Raw genomic sequence first — 23,533 nt, 5'->3', positions numbered from 1 at the left:
CAGTGCTACTCTTAACAACTTCATATTTTAAAGGATAACTTCATTTTTTCCCAACTTGAAACCTTTTTTCCATGTTTTTGTGTCTAAGTGACTAATGGAAACAACAATTTTTGGAATTGGTCCAGGACTTAGACCAATATTTCGCTGCAACCACAAAACAGACAGCAATGTAACCCATTGGGGCAATTGTGCACTGACTCTTTAAGTTTATTAAAACATTTGTTTTTGTCACTGACAGGCTCAGATTGCTTTTGAAAGTGTCTGACAACATTACAGAAAGCACCCTACACAGATAGATCTTTTTGTTAAAGAGTAAGATCCTTTTCGTTGGACAGCCATGAAATCGCCATTGTTGAACCCAGCAGACTCTATTTAAATAAACACGCATTTTCAGAGGTGGGAGTAAGTCACGCCTGCAAGTCACAAGCAAGTCTTGATCCATACTAAGTCAAGCCAACCTGTTGTTACTCCCAACTTGTCAAATACTGCTGCTTGGTCAGTGATCTTGGCATCAGATAATGACACATAGAGCCACCTTTTGGATCTAACTCTTTAACAAAAATGTTTATCTCTGTAGGTATTCTTTCCATAATGTTGTCAGACACTTAAAATAAAAAATCTAAACCTGTCAGTGGCATAAACAAGCACTTTTAGGGGACATTAACTGACATTGCATAATTGCCCCAAGTGGTTACGAAGCCTTTTAATCGCGGCTGCTGACTGTAGCCCTCTTGCTTAGACCAAATTCCAAAATTGTTGTTCCCATAAATCACTTAGTGACAGAAACATGAGGAAATATGGTCCACAAATAAAACTAAATAAGCTACTTGATATCAGTGTTATCCAAGAAATGATGCAGAGGAGATAGAAATTGTAGCTTTTGGTAGTTCCACTGAATCGAGGCTGGCGAGTGAATCAGGTCATAAACAGCTGGATGCTGCTGTACTGGCAAATAAGAGGCCTTTGTCATAACTTAACATGGAAACAACTTTATCAATAAAAGGAGAACAATCAACACTTCTACAGGGACCAGACCTCATCCCTGCTAGTTGGAGATGCATTTGCGAGGCAGAGGCAGACAGAGCTGTTGTATCCGAGGAGAGGGGCTGGCAGAGCAGGCTGCCCGGCTAACTATGTAAGGGTCATACCCCTCAAACAGCGCCTTTCTTTCTTTGGGGCTGGACAACTCAAGAAGTCTCGGGCTAGCTGTGTAGTGTCTCGCCGCTTTGGAGACAGGCCAGCACACAGAGCGCTCTCCTACGAACTTGAGGTGGTCGTGCTTGGGGGCTGAGAAGATAAAAGTAATTATGTCAAATAGCAAGTAAAACAATGCCACAATAGAGAAAAAATTGACACACTTACTTGCAAGGAGCTCTATGTGTGCTGATGCTTTGCAGGGCATGTGGGTCAGGGCTACAGGTTTAGATTTGGGCCCAGAGACCTCCAGTGCTGGCTTTCTTTTTGGTTGGGCAAGCTGGCAAATTCTGGAACTGGCCACTGCCGTCTGCGTCCCTCTGGTCAACTACAATCACATATCAGGTCATGAAGGAGTTTATATCAGACATGCACGTACAAAACCAAAGTATCAGACAACTCCCTCGTTCAGCAAGGTAAAATGACTTGTTTTTTGTGTTTGTCAATGGTGTCTGGCACTGCAGAGAGCAAAAGTAAGTTTCACATTCGGTTCAGTTCCCTGTCGGAAATTACTGTGCGATGGAGAGGTAAAGCTGTGACATTCAAACTATATCGTACACTTAAACTGATATTGAATTTATTTTAGGTAGGTGGCTGAAATATGTCTCGTTGCTGGCTCCATCCATCAACACTTCTCCCTGCTTCTTCAAACTGAGGGCATGCCATATACTGTACAGGTAACACACTGACTATGGTTGAGTACCTCATATAACCCCACTTCAAAAAATCCAGTGTCCCTTTAAAATGTAGGTTTTTCCTCATGTTTTCAAGTAGAAAGATATCTGAAAATTAAACATGAAACTTTCAAGATGTTGTTAAAGAAGATGTTTTGCTAAAGAGACACAAAACCAGCAGAAACAGCTGCCATCACTTCTATCATCAGGAAAATACAAAACCACTGAAACCACAGAAGACAAAGTGACAAGCAACCTGCATCTATAAAAAACAACTAACAGACTCAAAGACCTTGAAGTCGTTCAAGTTGACAGTTTCTCAACACCTGACAGTCTGGACTTACAAAACTAAAACATTTGGCTGTGGAGATTGAAAGACATGGCATACTGGGAGAGCTGCCAGCGACCTCATGATCTGCCAAACAGCAGTTCCGCAGGAAATAGTGTGTGTGTGTGTTACTCACAGGAGCCAGCACAGGGCGGTCTGGCTGCCAGCCAGCTGTGTGGGCCCGAGGTTGAGCGAGGCGACACACCCGCCCGGATGGAACGGCCCTCAGAGCCCAGTCACTCACCTCCCACACAGGAGAAAGTCTGGGGAGGGACAAAAAGACAGGTAGAGGAGGTAGAGAAAAAGAGATAAAGAGGAGAGAAAGAGGAGAGGAAGAGGGCATAAATGAGAGAGAATAGAAAGGATTTCGAGGAGCGTGAGATGTGAGTAGCAAAGGTAAAGGTGACTAAAATAAAAGAGGAAGATGAGGAAAAGGAAGGATGAGGACAGGAATCCAAAGACATGAGGGCGATTAAAAGCAGAGCCAGGAGGAGATGAGTTTAGAAAGATTTTACACGTATTTGTGTGGACCTTGAACTAATGACCAGGGACAAAATCTGTACCTCATGGTTGGACTAGTTGGGAACCACTGCATTGTACTGCATACTGTAGTGAAGGTGTGATTAAGTAAAAGATTAGGCAAAAAAAACACTTGGCTTTGTAGGGAAAGATTGTGTTTTGGCTTAAAACATTCATCTTTGGCAGCAACAAAAAAAGCTGCTAGAAAAGCAGGGACAGGGTGTTACAAAAAACAAAAAAAAAAACCATATTCCCATAAAACACAGCTGGTAAACACTGCGATGCATTGCTAAAAAACACAGAGGTTCGGTGCCACAAACAGTCACTCAAAGTCAAATGGTGTTATTGTTGGTTTTGAACTAGACAAAAACTAGGAAACATTACTCCACTTCTCAAATCCTTACACTGGCTACCTGTCACTCACACTTTGAAAATCTCGCTTTTTGTGACATATGAACTCTAAGGACCCTCAGAGCATCTGGGGCCGGCTTACTGACCGTCCCAAGAGTCAGAACTACACATCAAGAAGCAGCGTTTTGTTATCATGCAGCACAAACCTGGAATAACCTCCCAGATGAGGTTCGACAAGCCCAGACTCTGACCCCTTTTTCAGTCAAAACTCAAAACGTTTCTTTTTTACACTGTGTACTCCACCCGCTAATGACTACAAACTTATTTTTAAACTTGATTATAAATAATTTTAAATTATCTTTTTATCTTTGCAACTCTTGTCTGCACTTTTGCTATTTTTAATAGTGACGTTTTTATCATTTAATAATTGATTTTACCTTTTATATCTTATCTCTTTTACTGTAAATCTTATTATGTTTTATATTTAATTGCTCTGTAAAGCACTTTGAATTGCCCTGTTGTATGAAATGTGCTATACAAATAAAGCTGCCTTGCCTTGCCTTCAACAGTTATCTGCAGCTTTTTGGGAGTCTTGTCTATGTGTTATATCATCCACCATCACCTCCACCTCCCAGTGACAAAGTGAGGTTAAATATTACATCACTTCAGAAATGTTGACATGATGCACATGATACATATTTGTGGTTTGCAGGAACATACAATACAAACTTTCCTTTTTAGTGACTTGATTATAGAGACACCAAAATAGGAAACAACATATAGTTTGTCATGCATTAGTGATAGAAGAACTCATATTTACGTGACTTGAGTGTAGAACTTTTTACTTCTACTTAGGTCCGACCAGCGAGGGGTCAGCTCTATAAAGAAAAAAATTATGTCGAGCATCATAAAAAAAGCACTGAAGTCCAGATTTTTTAAAAAATAGAGGACAAAAATGGAGAGAGCTGTACCAATTTTGGTGGTGGATGTGGTCTTCTCTCGTGGCATTTCATCCAGCCAGTAAACAGAACGACTGGAAGATAAAAAAAGAGGCCTCAGTAGAGAAAGATGGAGGAAGAGAGAGATTCAGAGAAGTTCAGTTAGGCCTACCGGTCTGGATATCTGAGTCGGTTCGGTTTGGGTTGAGCGAGTTTCTGCGTCCGAGTTGCCATGGAAACAGCTGAAGCTGATGGGAGAAACGAAACATTTTGCTCCCTGTTGTTGCTTGACGTGGATGTTTACGCTGTGCAGAAATATGCCTTTTTGCAGAGTTTGACATTTGCAGGCTTTTTTTTCACCTGCAGGAGGTCTGAAAGTTTCGCTGTGCTAAATCTGAGTTTAAAATGTATGAGCATGGCTTGTGACAACAAAACTTGTTTAGAAGCCAATTTTAGTTTCATATACAAGTTACACAAGCAACCTTCAGTGCACAACGAGAAGGGACTTCTCAGTGTCGAAAACACCTCAACTGATATTTCTTTTTTGTTTTTTATGGAAAGGAGTAGCTGTAATTTAAATATTTTTTTAAATGCAAGTGATTGAATCAATGTGAACAACCCATATCAGACACAAATTAGAATTTAAAGTATTAGGCATATATGCATATATATATAGTCATTTTCAAGCAAAAATTCAAAACATTACTTGGTTTCAGACGTTAAAATATGTGGGGATTTGTTATTTTCTCTGATTTGATTGTCAGTGTAAATTAGTGTTGGGGTTTTGAAGTGTTGGGCAGACAAAATGAGTAATTTGAAGCCAAACTGTGATGAGCATTTTGACTTCTTCCTCTCATGTCATTAACATTATAGTCTCTTTATATTACATATTATGACTGTATATTGAAGTTTAGGCCTACATAATCATTAATTGGACTAGACTAAAAGTTTTTCTCTTGTTTTTCTGTTCTCTTTTTTCTCTTTGTACTTATTTGCACCGCTGGCATGGAATGAAATGCTATTTCAATTCCTTGATGTCTAACAAACATGTCAAAATTAACAATCAAGCAGACTTTGACTTTTTAAAACGTTAAAAAAAAAAAGCTACAATAATGCAATAATGTACTTTTACCTGTACTGTACTTCGTCCTCTCCTGGTGACATCGACACCTGCTGGTTGCTATGGGATCAGGTGACATGACAAAGATTGTCTATGCACAGGACGAGCCAAGATGACAAACTCTGCCTCCCCGTGCAGTTATTCATTTCCCACGTAACTGGTCTCTTTGCTGTGGATGCCCAATACCGCCAATGAGGTGCAAATACAAAGACCCTGTAATTAAGTCGTGTTGATGAGAAACTCTTAATTATCGCAAAAAGATTATGAAAAAAATATCTGGATGACATAAGCTACTCATCTTGAAATAATAACATACCCATAAAAAATGAGAAACTCTAAAAACTACGACTTAGTGTCACAACATGAGAAGGTTTCTCGATGTAATGACTTAATATTTCAAGATAATAAGGACTGGTAGTAATCATTTTAGCATACTGTTAACATTTTGAGAAAGCTTTCATAATTGTGACATACAAACTCATGATGCTGATATACAAAGTCATAGCTTTAAGACATTCTGTTGGTATAAAGCTTTGCATTGCTGTGAAGGAACCGACTAAACTTATATAAAACATGGTTTCTGGAAAGAGGAGCAGAGTGATCTCTCTCTTTTACTCTCTACTCTCAGCTGACATTGTCATTTAGGGAATTGTTAGTGGAAAATATTAGGAATACACATAATATAGTAATTTACTCAACCTTCACATGATAATTAATGCAAAGCAAGTAATTCCATTACCTTTATTTATCTTTACTTACCTCTTTTTACTCAAATAAAAAACAGCCCTGCAATTGCTATTGCCAAAACCCAGCTCCATTTAAGGAAGCAGTTATTTTAGTGTGTATTGAACCAGCATATTTTCACATTTAACTGCGTGAATTTTATTATTTTTTATTCTGGGTTTATTTATTTTATTCTGGGTTTTTTTGTCAGCTTTGGATGAAGTGTAACATGCAAAAATAACATTACTTTTTATTTAAATGCAGTCTGGTGAAATTTGGCAATAGGGATTTCAGGACAACAATATTTTTTTGTTGTTTTTTTTTAAATTACAGCCTGCTTCGCAGCTGCCAGTGGTGCTTTCAATCAACACTGCACCAATTTCAAAAAACATTGCTTCCATTAGTCACTTGAGTACAAAAACATGGGAAAATAAGGTATAAGTTGATAAATACCAAAGTTACCCTTTAGGTGTAATTGTGTGCTGTAAAATACCTGTTTCACAATCCATTCAAAATACAAACTTGATACGCAAAATAAAAACATGTAAAGATGATTTAAAAACAGACACCTTTATTTCCAACAGACATTTAAAATCTTATAAAACAGCACAGTAAATAATCTACCAAAGCTTTTTTTTATAGTCATGATCACAAAGCCACAAGCTTTTAATATAATACTGTAGTTATTATTCTCTAAACTAGTATTGCAGGAGTCTGTTGCTGTGTGAAGTTAAGTCATGTCTGTCGGACATTATACTGTCACTTAGTGTTGTTCACACATAACATGAACTGAGGAGAACACTGCAGGGTGCGCAGCTATGTAACATTCACAGGCCAGGGTTGAATATGTAGTGTTTGGTTGATATTGTAACACTTAAAGGGATAATAACAGTGTTGTTTCTAGTTACAGCACTTATTCCACAGCATTTACTACTGTCTATATCTAGTTTAAATCCCCCACGCACCTTATCCATAATTTTGTTTGTTTTTTGTCACTTTAAAAAAAAAGATTCACATAAAAACAACTGCTGCCTTGGCTGAAAAGTGAACCTAAATGATTGACACAAACAGAGAATTAACACCACTATTATCCTTTAAGTGACCCGGCAGTACAGTCTATCTCTGCTCTACAGTAAAAAAGACAAATCTCCATGCAATATTCTGTATATTCGGCTGTCTTAAGATAAGACATGAGTTTGTCTTTTTTTTTCCTTTTACCTAAAAGTACTCAGCTACCAATCCTTATATCAATGATCGCTGGTTTTCAGGAGTCCATGGTAACAAAAAATACGGGGATTTCAGTGACAATACCAGTTCACAGGCGAATATTCATGAGGCACTGAGCTCTCTTATTAAGCTGCCAGTGTAGTTACTGGGGTTATGGTAAATGGAAAAGATGGCACCAAACAGTCCAATCTCTTGCGGGCAGTGCAGGTAGAATGGCAATGAAAAGGCAGGTAGGAAAATAGGAAGGGAATAGTAAATACTGAGTATATATTGTATTCAGTAGCACCAGGAGAAAAAGTATGCGAGTGTTGTCAGTGTCAGAGCGTCTGCACTATGACAGGATACAGTAGGGACATGTGCTCAGCTCCTCTGATAGGCAGCTTGTGTGTGGTGTAGTAGTGGATGACCTCGGGGATGGTGGCGAAGGGAGGGCTGTTCTCCCCGAGCACGTAACGTCCATCTGCAGACTGAGTAAACTTCATGTGCATGAAGCCCTTACAGCTCCTGACAGAGACAGAAGGAAGACAGAGAGGTTCACCTTTGCTTGTTGTTGAGACAGAAGAAAATGGAAAGTGATTCTATAGGGATTCCAAAGCTGTTTCATTTCCCACACAAGACAAAATTTCCTGGTATCCTGTAGAGACACGTTGCAGGGAGTGACTAAACCCACGCGTAAGAAACATGTAATGAGTAATGTTTCTGAAAACAATTAGGGGAAACAAAAATTATTCTGGGAACAGATGTGGGGAAATGATGAAAGTTTGACCCGTAAATTTGTATTTTTACTTTGTATGATTGTGACACTACTGGCACGCTCCACATCTTCAATCCAACTTCCTGTTGTTGTTGTTTAGTGAATCATTTTGAGACAAATTTTATAATCAAAGACAAAGACAAACCAAAAAGGAAGCATTGTAACAGAAGAAGGAAGTGGAGACAAATGAGATAGCATCTGTGCTCATGACCTTGATGTAAATTTATTTAATTTTACAATGTTGGTGTCACTTTTTTTGTGGGTGCGTTGCCAGTTTTATTCCATGGCATTGTGACTCTTAGACCAGAGCTGGCCTTTTCTAACACTGAGTCTGTATTCACTGATGATAAAATAGATAAAACTGCAGATAAAAGATAAATACAGATAAAAACAAATAATCCTCTGCATACATGTTTTTGTATTTAATGTATCTCCTCTATCAGCAGCCGACAGCCCTGACTGCTCCAGTGTTTGTTTTCATTTAGCCAATCTTGTATAATTTAATATATATACATTATTGGTAGCTACTTGTTAATTGCTTTGGGGAAAGAAAGATTGGATTAGCTGTGTGATGTATTCCGTGTAAGCCAAAAATATTACTCCTACACCAGCTCTTTAAAGGATTCTTACTTGTAATTATGAGAACTTTGATAAATGTGGACCCTGGACTGAAGTGAATCCACAGAGATCGTAGAAACAGCTTGTTTTTGCGATGTTAAACATCACACAGATGCATTCACTGACACTCCATAAACTACTCCTACATCGTTTGATTATTTACTCGATTTTGGCTGGCTAAGCTCACTGCTTCAAAGAGTACAGATGTGAGGTTAGGAGCAATTCCCAGCATGCAGACGATCAATTACAAAACAGCTGCTTTCATGTTGATTATTCATACGTGATGCAAACACACGCAGAGAGGAGAAGGGGGATGGGGGAAAAAAAGAGCAACACAGATGGGGCTGGGGGGGTGGGGAAGGCGGATAATGGGAAAATGTTGAACAATTAAAAGTTGCCTCTGGGCTCAAGTGTGAGAAAATGTTCTTACTACCCACAGACAATAACAATACCGAAATGAGACAAAAAGTAAAAAAAAAACCTGATAATTTTGGATACAGCACAGTGGTGTGTGATACACTTGGGTAGAAATCCCCTTTAATAGAGCGCAATGATGTTTTAAATTAAGGCTGGAATCCGTACAGCTTACCATAAAGCACAAAAAAGCTTGTAAAACTGGCAAAGACGAGACAACTCAGAGTGTACAGTAAATACGCCTGTAAATAACCCTCACCCTCACCCTCACCCTCACCACCTCCTCTCTCCCCCCTTTTTACTTCTATCTGTCCAATCTAATATAGGCAAAGAAAAGCCAAAAATCTTTGAAATTCAGTTGAGTGTGAGCAGGAGGGTCTACCTGAGTGAGAGCGAGTAGTCGTTCCGGCAGGTCTGGCTGTTCCTCACAAGGTAGGAGCTCTCCTTGCACAGCGTCAGTAGACTCTCTGCCTCGGAGCGGCTCAGGGCTCCGTGGTACCACCTGAAGGTGACCAGGAGGAAACATGGCGTTACTTACTTAACATTACTTAAATCTATGTGGTGTAACTCATGGACTGCCGTCATCTTCATGCCGTCTCAAACTGTATTTGCTGGTTAACTCTATACTACAGATGCAATTATTAACCAATTAGTTCTCTTAGGTCTCTTTTCCTAGCATCTTATATGTGATTTTTTTCTGGTTTATTTACTCCATGGCTGTTAACTGAATACCTTTATGTTGTGGACAAATAAAGACATCTGAGGATGTCATCTTGGTCTTTGGGAAACACTGAATTACATCGTCATTTACCATTTTCTGACCTTTTATAAACCAAACAACTAATCAGGTAAATGAGAACAATACTGTAAATAATTTTTAGTTGCAATCCTACTCTATACCCAATTTACGGATTTGTGGTTGAAACACACTACAACCTGCAAGTCAAAATGATCGCTCAAGTTTACTTGCATTTTAAAAACACTTCCCCAAACAAAGGGCCTGGCAGGATTTAAGTATGTGATGTCATCGTTCTGCATTGCTATCTTCACCAATTTAACTGGCAACAGAGAAGCGGAAACAAGCGTGGATGACATCAAACTATGTCATCTTACATGAAAAAACAACAATTTAATCGACATATTATTGCTTTGATCAATGTAAGGGAACGGAAAAACAAAAATAAACAAACCCCCTCTCAACAAGAAGATCAATTAATTAATGTCCATCAATTAATTTCAAGCTAAATCGATGAAGCTGAACAGAGTGAGAAATCAGTCTGATTATCAGACTTAACTGTGTGCTGAGAATTTTGGAATTTCACTGGAGTCAATGGCATTTTACACTTTCCACTTTCCACTTATGATGTGCAATACTTTAGCTTCAGCAGTGTGGAAATACATAAGACTCCATCCTGTCTGAATCTGTAAAACAAATTACGACACAACAGAAGTTTTTTTTGCAAGAATGGCAGGCTGAAACCAGAAATGCAGGAGAGTGACTGTGATGACTGATGTATACAGTGAGTTAATGTGATTCTCTCTATTCCCCCTGCAACTGCTTTGTCTGTGACTGTCCGTGCAAAAAAGGCAGTTTCTTTTCATTTAAAAAATGTTTAGAGTCAATTGCAAAGAAACAAAAAAAAGACTAGAGCCAGGGGACACATGATTAGACACAACTTACAAAAAAAATAAGTGCTGCCTTCATACGTGTACGTGCAATCCCAAAAGAAATTAAACCTGGCATTTTGTTTTGATCAATAACAGAATGGAAAGTAATTTCCTTTTGTATGCTCAACTGTCAAATACAAAATAAACATTAAAATCCATTTGTCCCAAAAGGGTGAATAACACATTACCACATCTTCCTAATGACACACACAGTACAGTAAAAACATGGGAAGGAAATGAAGATCAGGCATATCCATTCAAATATGACTACTACACTGTAGCGTTAAATTAAAATACTGCTGCTAGAGATATTTTCTCAGCAGTGAGTTTGTTTTTGCTAACAAATGAATGTAATACAGTTCAATTTGTTTCTAATATTTTTCAAAAATATGCTCATAACTATCTCCGATGTGTGCATGAAATTTCTTACAGCTAACTTTCCAATATAGCAAAACTTTCTACCAGTTTAAAAAATAAAAAACAAGCAATATTTGTTAGAGAATGTGCTGTTCCTCTGCCTTTGACTGGTTTACTTCACTACTGCAATTTATGAAACCGATAACTATAATTCAACTTGATATTTTTTTCTGGTATGTCGTTATTTCTGTTAATTTTTATTTAATCCATTTTTAGTCTGTTTTTATTCTATTTTAATTGATTTAATTTATCTCTTTTTCTGTTTTTAAATGTTATTCTTACTCATAATGTAAAACAATTTGTAATATCTCTTTGATTGAAAGGTGCTATATTCATTAACTTGCATGCCTTAACTTGTCATTGTTAATGGGAGCGGGCCTGTTTGCCTTGGATGCTGATGTGTATAGAATCATTTCACCAAAGGGAAAAACGTAAATCTTTAAATATTTATGAGGAACTCTACTTGAAAGCAACAGAATCTGAATTAGGAGATGACCAAGTAGGTCAGCAATGTGAGATTTAAAGTGAGGGTGAGGAAGACGACTGCAGCTATGACATGAAATGAGGAAACGCAATCATAACATTGCAGATGTCCACTTACACTTGTCTCTCCAGTGGCATTGTAGGATCCACTCTCTCTCCAAGAAGAGGAGGAGTGTCCCCAACCAGGCGGAGTGTGTTTGACTCCGCTGTGGTAGATGTCTTGGCGAGCCTGGTCTGCTCTGTGTGAGCTCGTGAGCGCTCCCTTTCTGCCCCTTCAAACTGAACTATACCCAGACAAAAAGAAACAGTAGGTGAGTGTAAAACTAGATATATCGCCACCCGGTTGCATGCCTACGCACACCAGTCAAGTTGCACTTACGGTTTACATCCATGTCTTTGAAAACATGGATGCGTCACAAACAGAAGATCCACACAATCAGCACAGTTTCAATGTGGTTTTTGAGGGTTCTTGAATTGTGTGTGAATTGAAAATGTTGTATGAGGTCACAGTGACCTTGACCTTTGACCAATGAGCACCGGATTCTAATCAGTTAATTCTTGAGTCCAGGTGCATTTTTGTCATAAATTTGAGGAAGCTCCCTTAAGGTCACTGACCTTTAGATACCAAATTCTATTCAGCTTATCATTGAGTCCAACTGAATGTCTGTGCCAAACTTGAAGAAATTCCCTGGAGATGTTCTTGAGATATCACTTTCAAGAGTGAGATGAATGCAAGGTCACTGTGACTTTGAATCAGATCAGCCTTGAGTCCACTCAAACGATGTGCTAAATATTAGGAAATTCTCTTAGGGTTTTCTTGGGATATCGTGTTCACAAGAATGAGACAGTCGAGGTCACCTCAACCCTAAACGTTGACCTATGACCACCAAAATCTAATCAGTTCATCCTTGAGTCCAAGTGGACATTTGTGCTAAATTTGAAGAAATTCCCTAAAGGCGTTGTTACGGTGTTACAAAAATTGGATGGGTGTATGCAGGGACAAATTGAAAACATAATGCCTCCAGCTGTCGACGGTGAGGAGGTATAAAAACACATTTAACATGTGTAGACATGTGTAGACGGGTTTACCTGCTAAAGCTTTAGAGATGTTGTCCTTCTTCCACTCCCACGGCTGGTCGTATTCATCAGCCGGCCGCTCGTCATCCTGAGGCAGCCTGCTCTCCCTGCTGTCTATCTGGTTAAGTCCGACCTCAACCCTGTGAGTTAGCTGTTGTGCTGCTGGAGCAACTCGATGGACGTGACGAGTTCTCTCCTCGTACGGGTTGTCGTATAACTGGCCGCCATCTCCGCTCCCAGACCTGTTAGTCATCACGCTGTGCTGCAGTTCTGCACAGTTAATAGGGAGTGAATGATTTTCTAGAGATTTTACAGTCACAAGCAGGCAAACAGTGTGACTACGTTGATCAAAATTTCTGTTAAACTTAAAATGTGGAGCCGGAAAACTCAAATTAAATCTGTTGAGCATGTATTTAAAATTTATTTCACACACTAAATTCCCATGAAGGGCAACAATACTAGATGTTGGCCAGGTGGTGCAGACTCATATCCTTCCACTCTCTAGTCAAGATGAAAAGTTAATTTTGTTGGTGTACTTCCGGCTGCATCCAGATGACAGTATGTACTAGATAGTTATTTAGCTTGTTTAAAAGATGTGTGAAAAAATAAGCCATTTATATATACAATGAATGTTATTGTAATTTCACACTCACAGATTACTCCTGGTAGCTAGTTTTCCATATTTCTACACTGACTTCATTGGTTCTGAATTATTTAAAAAGGAATTGCGGAGAAGTAATATCTTGGAAGCAAAGCGCCTGCAATTTATGGTAGCTGTTAAGTGTGTGATACGCTATTGTTTGACTCTTTCTGTAATACGTTTTATCAAGAGCCAAAATGACTAGTGAGAGAAAAAGATCTCATAACAAACCTGAGATAATCCGCTGAGCCTCAAAAGGCTCCATGTAGCTGCAACAGTCTGTTGGTGCAGATTTGGGCTCCCAGTTTGCTCTGCCTCTCGGGTCTGGACGAACATCAAATGGATCAGAGTAGTCTGTGTCAGTGTCCAACGCTGCTGGGGCAGAAGGAACGACCTTGGTAGGGAGAGAGAAACAAAGAGCATCTCATAAAGTGTGTGCAAGAGGAAAATTAGCAAGTGAAAGAGAGGAAGACAGAGAAAAGGATGGAGGAAATAGAAGAGAAATGCCAAAAAGAAAAAAGCAGAAAAAAATAAAAACAGTTCTTACAGGTTCCTCTTGAATGGTCACAGGACTCAGAGGGACTTTACAGCGTCCAAACTCCTGAGAGTCCACTTTAATAAGCCTGTGTTTGGGAGACACCACTTTCACCTGGAACATAACACATGTAAACAAAACTCTGAATGTTCAAAAATCACCAAAATACTCAATGTCAAATGGATATTCAAAAGAAAGGACAGTCTCCAAAGGTATGTTTATCTTGCAAGACCTGGTATACAATTAAATAAACATATTGTGACTGTAAAAACATGCATGTCATACCTCCACACCATTAGGCAGCACCGAACCAAATGCAGGGAAAGAAGGAAGGCTCACTGTGGCACTACAGGGGCTGAAACCACCATTCTGATGTTCCTTATCAGAGTGTTGATACGGGTCCTCAAAATCTAGCTCCTTCTGTGCTCTGTAGGCCCTCAAAATCTCACTTTCACTGTAATCTGGCCTCGGGGGCTGTGGGGGGTCACGCTTGGTGCCAAAGTTCAGGTAGTCCTTCAGCCACTTTGCCATGGATCTGAGAACAAAGTGGCAAACAGTTTGTTTAGAAGAACTAAGGAGGACCAAGTGCTGAAATGACAAGTCAAGAAGTTTTCAAATTTCAGTAGTTAAAGGTGTGTTAGATTTAGGAAGATTTAGCAGCATTCTGCTTCCTACAAATGGCTCATTCTAAAGGCCCTGACACACCAAGCCAATGGTCAGCCGTCTGTCAATGCTGGACTATCGGTGAGCATCCGTCGCCCTTGTGTCCCACACTGTTGGTCTTTGTCAGCGTGCATCAGCTTTATTTCTGCAGATGTTAATGAAACACATATATTTCCCATTGGGGGAGCTATAAAATCTAATCTTAAACATGCCAAACTTAGGCTTCAGAAGTGTAAAAAGTTTTTCATATTATAAATTAGACACTGGACATTGGACAATTCAACACATCAAGGCATCACAAGGTCTTGCATGCTATGAAAGACATATTCTTTGACCTAACTGAACAGTGTGACCCAAGGACTAAAGTTGCTGGAATTGGGGTAAAAAAGGTTAAAAATGTACATAACATACCACAATGCCCTAAAGTGTGTTTGTTGGGAGTTGACATGGATGGTGTAAAATCTGGAGTAATACAAAGTTTGGTAACACTGCCATTACTTTCTGTGAAAATGATTATCCTTTTGAATGTTAAAAGGACGTGGAAAAAATAAACTGTTTTTGTTGAATAACTGAATTTATAGAGCTTACAATGATGGGACTTGCAGCCTTAGCCCTACAGGGGTTTTACAGAGATGATTTAGGTGGACTATGGACACTCATCAAAGAAGCATATAATTTAGGTTAAGATTTGTTTGTTTTTTTTTTAAACAAAGATAGTCCTGTGAAATTAATTTTTACATGAACCTTTTATGTAGAAGGCAGAAACCCTCTCATAACCATCTCACAAGTATATTAAAATGACATTTTTAATTCTGTAGTTTCTAGCAAACTGTCTGTTGTGTATTTGTACTGCATTTTGTGTGGTGCGACTTTTTATATTTGTTTTGTCTTTTTTAAAAGAAATGTAAATAATAATAAAGAAAAGTATTACATTGGCACTTATATAAATTGATGCAATACCAGCCAAGCGGTAAACCTGCAATCTTTAGTTGGGCCTATTGAGTTGAATAACTAATGTAGGCTAATGATCTGAGTTTTGTTTACGCTAGCATTAATGAACTTGGCTAGAGTTAAATCCCCTTAAAAGAACTGACTCTGCCCTCAGGAAGAAAGGTGTTGGCATTAATCAACAGGTCCAACGAAGATAGGATTTCCAGCATCCCATGGATCCCAGTAAGTGAAGCCAATAATGGTTTTAGATAACAAAGCTCAACGCTAACCAGCTCGCTCAGTCGGCAAATCACTGGAACCATCAACAATAGCTTGTTAGCATCAAGGGGTAAATTAGGGGGTCTCTATGAATCACGTATACATAACAGCAGACATAAGACAGCATTTTCTTCAAAACTGTCACCACCAAGCTAAATATGTGACTTACACTGCTGTTATGTTCTTTATTTTTAAAAAGTAAAGGGCTGAAGTAGTGTGAGTCGTACAATTGATGGTGACCGCTCTGTAAATATGCCAAAGCTAAGTTAGCTGAGTTAGCAGAATAGCAGCTAACCTCGAAGCGACCGTTAACTAACTACTAACGTTTATTCTCCATGCTCACCCTCTTTCTTTGCATTGACGGCTTCCCGGTCCGGTTATGTCTTTCTGGTTACCATCCGGCGCTTCGTATCAATGTTTTCAGGTCTAAAAATAAAACATTATTATCCGTGAAATCTGTCCTGCTTTCGAGCCAAGCAGGTCAGTGAGCTAATGTTAGCCGAGCCAGACGAGACCGTGGAGGCGCAGTCTGTCTCCGCCGACACAACACTCACTGGCACGGCGGCTTAAAGGGGAGGAGCGAGGTGTTTATGGTGGGTCGACATTAAAGTTTCAGATATGCAGAGCTTGTTTACTAAAAAATTGCCAGTGTGGGATCCCGCAACCCCGACAGAGGCTCTAGCTAAGCCCCTAATGTCCTAAACTCTAGAAACATACTAAAGACCTAGAAATGTCTTACAATCCTAGAAACATCCTAAAACCCTGGAAATGTCTTAAAATCTAAGACATGTCCTAAAATGCCCAAAACGTCCTAAAATTCTAATCACATCCAAAATCCTTAAAACGTCCTAACATCCTGGAAATGTCCTAAAATCTGAGAAGCACCCTAACATCCTAAAAATGTCCTAAAAACCCTGGACATGTCCTAAAATCCTAGAAATGTGCTAACACCCTGGAAATTTTCTACAATTAATGTCCTAAAATCCTAGAAACTTGTGAAAATCAGAAACATCCTAAACTCTAAGAAATGTCCTAAAATCATGTAAGTAAAAAAAAAAAAAGTTCTAAAATCTTAAGTGATGAATCCTAGAAACGTCCTAAAATCTTAAAAAGATCCTTTAGTCCAAAAATGTCTAAAAATGCTAGAAACATCCTAAAATCCCAGACACATCCTAAAATCCTACAAATGTCCTAAAATCATAGAAACATGCTAAAGCTAAAGCGGTTTTCCCTAAAAACGGTCGAAGTATCTGTAATGTGTCAACATTAAAGCTTCAAATATGTAGTACTCATTGCGATTGTTTCAAAATCTACAGATGTTTTACATCAGTGATACTGAAGTTATGTCCCGCTGGTTAAATCTGGCACCAGATAGGATACCAAGTGGCCCCCTAACCACGCATTGGAGCGCATTAAAAAAAAACATCAAAATAAAGCTTGTCTATCAAAAAAGTGCCAGTCTGAACAAATGTTGAATTACATAATATCAATACAGCAGCCTATATTCTACCTCTTCTGTTCTAGATATATTCATAACTTTATGGGCAGATAGATGTTTGACAGCAGAGAAATATAAGAACTAAATATCCTGATCCCACATTGACATTTAAGACATTAAAAGAGAGACGCTGCAAGATGCCAAAGCATGTCAAGGACAAAGTTAATCAGATTTTAATAAACACTAAAATATACACCTGATAATTTCCTTGGACAGACCCACAAACTGGTTAATATGATTTTGATGTCTGCACATAATTACAAAAAGGTCCATATAATTATGTTTATGCATCTTTCATACGATTACATGTCAGTCATTCAAGTCAAGAAAAACAAAACAAAAAACACCCATCTCAAGCATCTTCTATTCATTCGCTGTCATTGCTGTCACTGTCTGAATACGCCCCCAGCAGGCTGAGAGACGACGACCCATTTTGTGAGGTAACGGGCGGAGAAGCTTTCTTGGAGTCTGCTGTAGATGCTTTTGAATCTGTAAAACAAGATAAACAATGATTTTGCCTCCCAAAATTATATACAAACGTTTGATTTAGGATGTGAACAAGCAGCAAAATAAAATAAGAAAATATGTGCTCATGGGAACACAAGGGAGAAAAAAAAGGCATTAACTAATTTATTAGATCTCAGAAGAGTAAAGTTTTACTTCCATAAAAGCTGTAAGAAATACAGGTGTGTCACCTGTTTGTGACGTGGGAGCAGCAGCACTGGGCTTGCTGACAGCCGTTGTTGGTTTCTTTCGCACGACCAGGGAGCCCAGTGCTCCCTTACTGCCCAGCGTCCCCACACTCCTCTCCCAGCTCTCCACCTTGGCCCTCTTTACTCCTCCGGCTGTGGTTCCCTGTGAAAACACAGCATGAGACACTTCACTATTTCCTGCTCATACAATGAATTTTTAAAAATCCCCATGAAATGAAGAATACATCTTCGAAGTTTTAATCCTGTGTCTCTGTGTTAATTGAGCATGTTATGTCCTAAAGTCCAAGACATTTCCTAAAATCCTAGAAATGTCCTAAAATCCTAAAAACACACTGAATGTGAGCGGTCAAACCTACCTGTGCCTCTGTGGGTTTGACAGTGGTGAGGATGTCTGTTGGTTTGTCTGTGCTGGATTTCTCTGACTTCGAGCTGCTGCTCTCTTCCTCCTCTGAATCAGAGTCCCTGAGTCTTTTCACAAGAGCACGATCCAACATCTCTCTGTCAAACAGATGCATTCAGTTTTGACTGAGTCCTTGCTGAGTATTGTGTTCACATTGATTATAAGAAGAATACACATGGAAAAAAGTGAAAGCTTCATTCACAACATTCAAATTCTAAACCTATAAACCAAAACATTAAATCCACTGTCTGTTAAAGTGATTATCATTGATCACCTATCACTTACACTGATCAAGTGTTAATCAACATTCAAATGCTGCTTACCTTTTTTTTTTTTTTTGCATGTTAATTCATTATGTTTAAAATTTGTATTTCTACACAGCTGCAGATAAAAAAAATAGGCTACACCAATATTACTACTAATCATTTCCTAAATTCGCAGGTTTTTAGCTGATGCAAAATGTCTGCATCCGTCTATATTCACTGGCTTTTAGGCTTTCAAACACAAGATTTTCACTGCAGTCCAAAAATGGTTTGCTCTCCTGCTTGCCGGACACAAAAGGAGGTATGCACCTGTATTAACGGGACAGTCTAGCAGCAATCTAACAGCAACAGTAAGATATTTGATTGATCAAATTGAGGATTTTGTTTGGAGTCATGAAATCCGACAAGAGATTCAAAGCTTTACTCAAAAACTTTAGAAGATGCTTTGAAAAAAAAAAAAGATTTAGTAAACCTCCAAGTTATTCTGACATAGGCAGATATTAAAATTCCTATTTATCTGTAGCATTTGTAGTTTAAAGATGACAGCCAGATTTGATTTTCAAAATGATTCTTACAAATAAGTTGTTTTTCCAAAACTGTGCAACAAACTTAAAAAAAATGCTTTCTTTAACTATCCTTTGTTTATTTGAACCTTCCTCACTTACTTTGTCTCCCGCTCATCTTCTTCTTTCTCCCTTTCCCTCTCCCTCTGCTCCATCTCTCTGTATCGGTCGATCATTCCCTCAAAGTCCACCTGAGCCTGCCTCTGGTTCAGCTCCTTCAGCTCCTGGAGGTTCTCCAGAACTTCCATCTCCATCTTGGAGTCCTTTGTGCGGTTCTCCAACACCTGGCAGAGGACCAGAAAATCATCAACTTTACATTCTTATTTCCAGTTAAAATAATAGCAGTAAATTACACTTTGACACTGACCTTCATGGGGTTGTTCAGTTCCTCTTCTTCCCTCTCCTGTTGAATTCTCTTTTCCTCCTCTTCAATCAGTTTCTCTGCCTGGAAGTTTCGTGTCGCTCCGTGCTCCATTGCGTAGTCTGTGTTCTCTGGGTCGGTCTATAGTAACAACATGAGAGAAAAAAGCATGTAAAACTATCAGAAAATAGCAAGCAACTCTTTGTTTACTTTTACTTTAGGATTTTCTCTCATGCCAGAAAATATCACATTGACAATTAATGTGTTAAATCGTCTCACCTTAAACGTAATCTCAGCAAGACATCGAGTACATTTGATGTAGAAACGGAAGATGGGTAGTCCCATGTACAGCTCATTCTGGACAGTCTCTTTGCGTGCATTGAACTTCTTCCCCTTGTAGATGTACTCGCCACATGTTTTACACCTACAAACAACCAGAGAGGCAACGCTGGTCACTCCACAGTCACATGACCCATTTTTCTGAGGCCAGACAGTCCTTTATTACCAAGAGATAGTTGTGGTTGGACTGTAAATGCAACTAACATCTAAGACACAGTTTTTACCTTCAAATATCTTTCCAGAATTATACCAGTGGACATGGAGACACAGAACCTGGTAACATACCTTGATATTTTCACATGGGATAAGGTTCAACTGTGGAAATGGTTGACTGATTGGTTAACAATGAAGGCGGCAACTGAAATAATCAAACTGCATCACACAGCTCACCTTCTTTTCTAACAGCTGCTCTCTTAGAGAGAGACAGAGTCTTCAGTGAAAAGAAAAACAATCATAATGACAGACCACCTTTATTTTCCCAAGCGATCAAGAATAGCAGATTCGGCTTTTAAATCTACCCCCTTCTCCTCTCTCCTGAACTACTATTCAATTACATGACTAAGCATGCAGACAACTGGTACTTTGTCTTGAGATCTTGGATGCAAATATGTGACAGCTGCACTGCACTGTTTTTATCTGTGTGTTGAAAACAGCTCATTCAAGGCTATTATGAAAATGCCTTCCACTGCTGCACCAGCTGTGGGACAATAAAAGAGCGTGGAGCGTGGGTGAAACAGACATACCTCATATTGAATGGAGCCATCAATCTCACCACATACTGACGATCTTTAGGGAGTTTGAGTTTTGGGATTTTGGATGGATCGAAATCTGGTGGGTAGTATTTCTGTGGAAAAAAAAAGAAAACAGATGCGAGTAAATGAAAAGTCACAACTTGTAATAAAACTAACAGTAAGAGAATCAGAATTAGTGTGTTACTCTCAATATACTTGCACAGAAATTGATATAACAGCTAAAAACAAGGAAAACAAAGCTGAGTAAGGTAAACAAAAACAACAACACAATGAAGTGAGAGGGTGGTAACAATTTAAGGGGAAAACTTCAATTTCAAAATGTATAGTGTTCACACCACCAGAAAAAAAAAGTTTTTGTTTATCAATCTCTGTAGTTAAACTATGAAACAGTTTTAATGTGGAGCTAAAGCAATGTCCAGACATAAAGCATTTTAAAATAATTAAGGTAAAACATTATTTCCATGAGGTGCAGGTATGAAGAGGGAGTTTGAGTTTACACCAGTTACTGTTTATTCATTCGGTTATTTAATATTTATTTTTTCCCAGGTCTATCTTCATATTTTTCCTGTAAATTATAATGAAAAATCATATACGTTTGAGTGTCTGGGAATATGTAAATTAATGTTTAATAAATTACAGTAAGGGTTTAAATGATTAAGGAAGCTGGTTAATTAAAATTCAATGACTTGTGGAGAAGAGGTGGGATTAAATAAGTTTTTACTTCTCCTCACTCCTTTTCAAACATGTAAACAAAGAAATCTTGTGTTTGAACATTTCTTTTGCTTCATATTTTTCATTGACTGTAAATATTACTTTTTTTCTGTCTGCTTTTGTACAATTATTTCTCTATTCCATGTCTTACATGTTCAAAATAGATCAAATCAAAATGGCATGTGTACTGTAATAATATTAAAACATATATACTCATTACATGTTGAACAACCTGTTACATTATATATTTAATATATTATATAACAGGTTGCTTTTAGCACACAAGCTTGGCGAATTTGGCCGTGCTTATATTCGTATTAAAATCACAATGATAGTATTTAAATGTATAAAAAAAAAAAACTGTTCAGACAATAAAAATATATATAATTTACTGGTAGCAACAATGAAGTACAGCGGGTATTTGGCGTTACAAGAAAACACTTATATGATTGATGTTGAAATTTAGTATAACAATGTAGAAGCAGTAAAAGCGGAGTTAGACTTCTACATAAAGTAATCGTGGCTAATACATAATATAGTTTAGAAGTCGCAAATCAACAGCTAAAACAAACATATCAACCCAACGTTCATCACAATTAGCTTCAAAGCTAACGTGTTAGCCTGTTTTGGTTTCTTACAGCTCATACAGCGAACTGTTTTAAACGTTAAAAGAGATACAATGTTCTTATACTTACATTTAAAACTTTTCTCTCAGACATTGTTACTTGTGCTAGAAACCAAACGTGGAAAAAGAAACGCTGGAATTATTTAATTGAGAGCTACTTCCAAATCACCGCTAGCTGCGTGTAGGCTGAACTGTGTACTTCCGGTTCTCTCAGTAACAGTTTCCGGTCTTCTCTGAAGAGTGCTGCTGCCCCCCTGCTGCAGGGGTGAGTACCTACAACAACACCCGAAAAACAAATCCTGATGGCAAAAGGTGAACAATCATAAGATCGGATAAATAGGGACAATTATAAGGAAGTAACAAAAAAGGAAAGGTTTAAACGAGTCCTTTATTTTATGTGGTCTATTAGCTTACACAGACAATACACAAACATAGATAAATAGCCTGTGTTACACAGGTTGAAAGTATATTTCATTCATCTTTAATTATTCAGCTTCTCCATACACATCATTGTATTTTGACTGAGTATACAAATTACTGATCAGTTTAAACCATCAACCAACTGAAATCTATTAGCATTAAAATAAATGTTTAAATTTGGGGGAGAAAAGAGAGAATTTTTCACATGATCATATACCACATGCTGTATCTGCTTATTCTGATACATTTCACTGAACCCTCGCCTCATCTAAATATTAAAATTCAACATGTTGTTTTAATTTTTTAACCCATATTAAACCAGATAAAAACAGCTGAGTTAATAGTCTCTTTTTCAATGAGGACCTGCCCAAAAAGGCAGCAAAGTTACATCCAGTACAGGTTGATTACATACATACAATAAAATTCAAAACAATAAATCACAAATGGCTTTCTAGTATATTAAAATATACCAGTGCTGCATCCTTTGCATAGCAAGTGAAGACCATCCTACCAGATTGTGCAAAGTGCAGTGACGAGTCCTGTCGCCTGAATTTTGAAATCTGTCTTACAGGACTCAAATGGCTTCACCTACAGTACATTGAATGGACAGTTCTATAGATGGACGCCTTTATCTTAAACACTTTTACTGGTGACATAATGTGCTGAAATCACATAAACACACACATTTCAGAATATTCATATATCTGTAATTGTATATGAGATGATAAGATATTATGTATATTTTTCTATAGCATTCATTTAACCTAAATGAGTCATTGGCTGACTATGGCCTTCATTTCTGCCTTGTCTTTTTAGGAGACAGCGGAGGAGATTGTGATCAACATGGTGGAGGGATGGCCTCCCAGGGGTAACTTGTATTGTCAGTAACATGGGGTCTCTGAGAGGGTTGGTGTGTAAACATCAGCCTGCCTGCTACACACACACACACACACACACACACACACACACACACACACACACACACACACACACACACACACACACACACACACACACACACACACACACTGCTCATTGCTTTAGGGGTGGTTAAGGTTGTTCCTACAAAAGGAAATTGGATCCTGATTACAGATTGGTGTCACTGTGGGTTAACCTGAGGTCTGATTTATTGAACAGAGGTGACATGAGAAGACAGAATAGATTAGCATCAGAAAATTAAGGGGAAAAGGTTCATGTTTACAAGACTTACCCTCCACAAAAGGTAGTTAAGAGTAATGACATTATGTTTTGGATAAAACCACAGCAGCGTCCTTTGTTATTTGGTTTGAAAGTCGCAGATTCACAGTTTTGTTACGTTTTTAATTTTCTCTAAGTG

General features: G+C 38.3%; 2 protein-coding genes across 2 annotated transcripts; both read right to left on the bottom strand.

Annotated features, from left to right (window-relative positions):
- Window positions 1-6,398: 6,398 nt before the first annotated feature.
- Window positions 6,399-16,090, bottom strand: LOC121954031 (SH2 domain-containing adapter protein F-like). The gene is made up of 8 exons (XM_042501340.1): window positions 15,896-16,090; window positions 13,966-14,215; window positions 13,693-13,794; window positions 13,377-13,539; window positions 12,518-12,775; window positions 11,547-11,712; window positions 9,243-9,362; window positions 6,399-7,578 (listed from the first exon to the last, which is right to left on the bottom strand). Exons 2-8 carry the CDS (start codon window positions 14,209-14,211, stop codon window positions 7,392-7,394), a joined length of 1,242 nt encoding a protein of 413 aa, XP_042357274.1. The 5' UTR covers window positions 14,212-14,215; window positions 15,896-16,090; the 3' UTR covers window positions 6,399-7,391.
- Window positions 16,091-17,207: 1,117 nt separating this feature from the next.
- On the bottom strand, window positions 17,208-21,999 carry yju2 (YJU2 splicing factor homolog). Its single transcript, XM_042501050.1, has 8 exons — window positions 21,848-21,999; window positions 20,433-20,533; window positions 19,630-19,774; window positions 19,357-19,491; window positions 19,092-19,273; window positions 18,120-18,261; window positions 17,746-17,905; window positions 17,208-17,539 (listed from the first exon to the last, which is right to left on the bottom strand). Exons 1-8 carry the CDS (start codon window positions 21,869-21,871, stop codon window positions 17,418-17,420), a joined length of 1,011 nt encoding a protein of 336 aa, XP_042356984.1. The 5' UTR covers window positions 21,872-21,999; the 3' UTR covers window positions 17,208-17,417.
- Between the last annotated feature and the right edge of the window lie 1,534 nt (window positions 22,000-23,533).

The sequence above is a fragment of the Plectropomus leopardus genome, chromosome 14 (genome assembly GCF_008729295.1).
Source record: "Plectropomus leopardus isolate mb chromosome 14, YSFRI_Pleo_2.0, whole genome shotgun sequence".
Taxonomy (NCBI): Eukaryota; Metazoa; Chordata; class Actinopteri; order Perciformes; family Serranidae; genus Plectropomus; species Plectropomus leopardus.
This window is presented reverse-complemented; position numbering and strand designations above follow the sequence as displayed.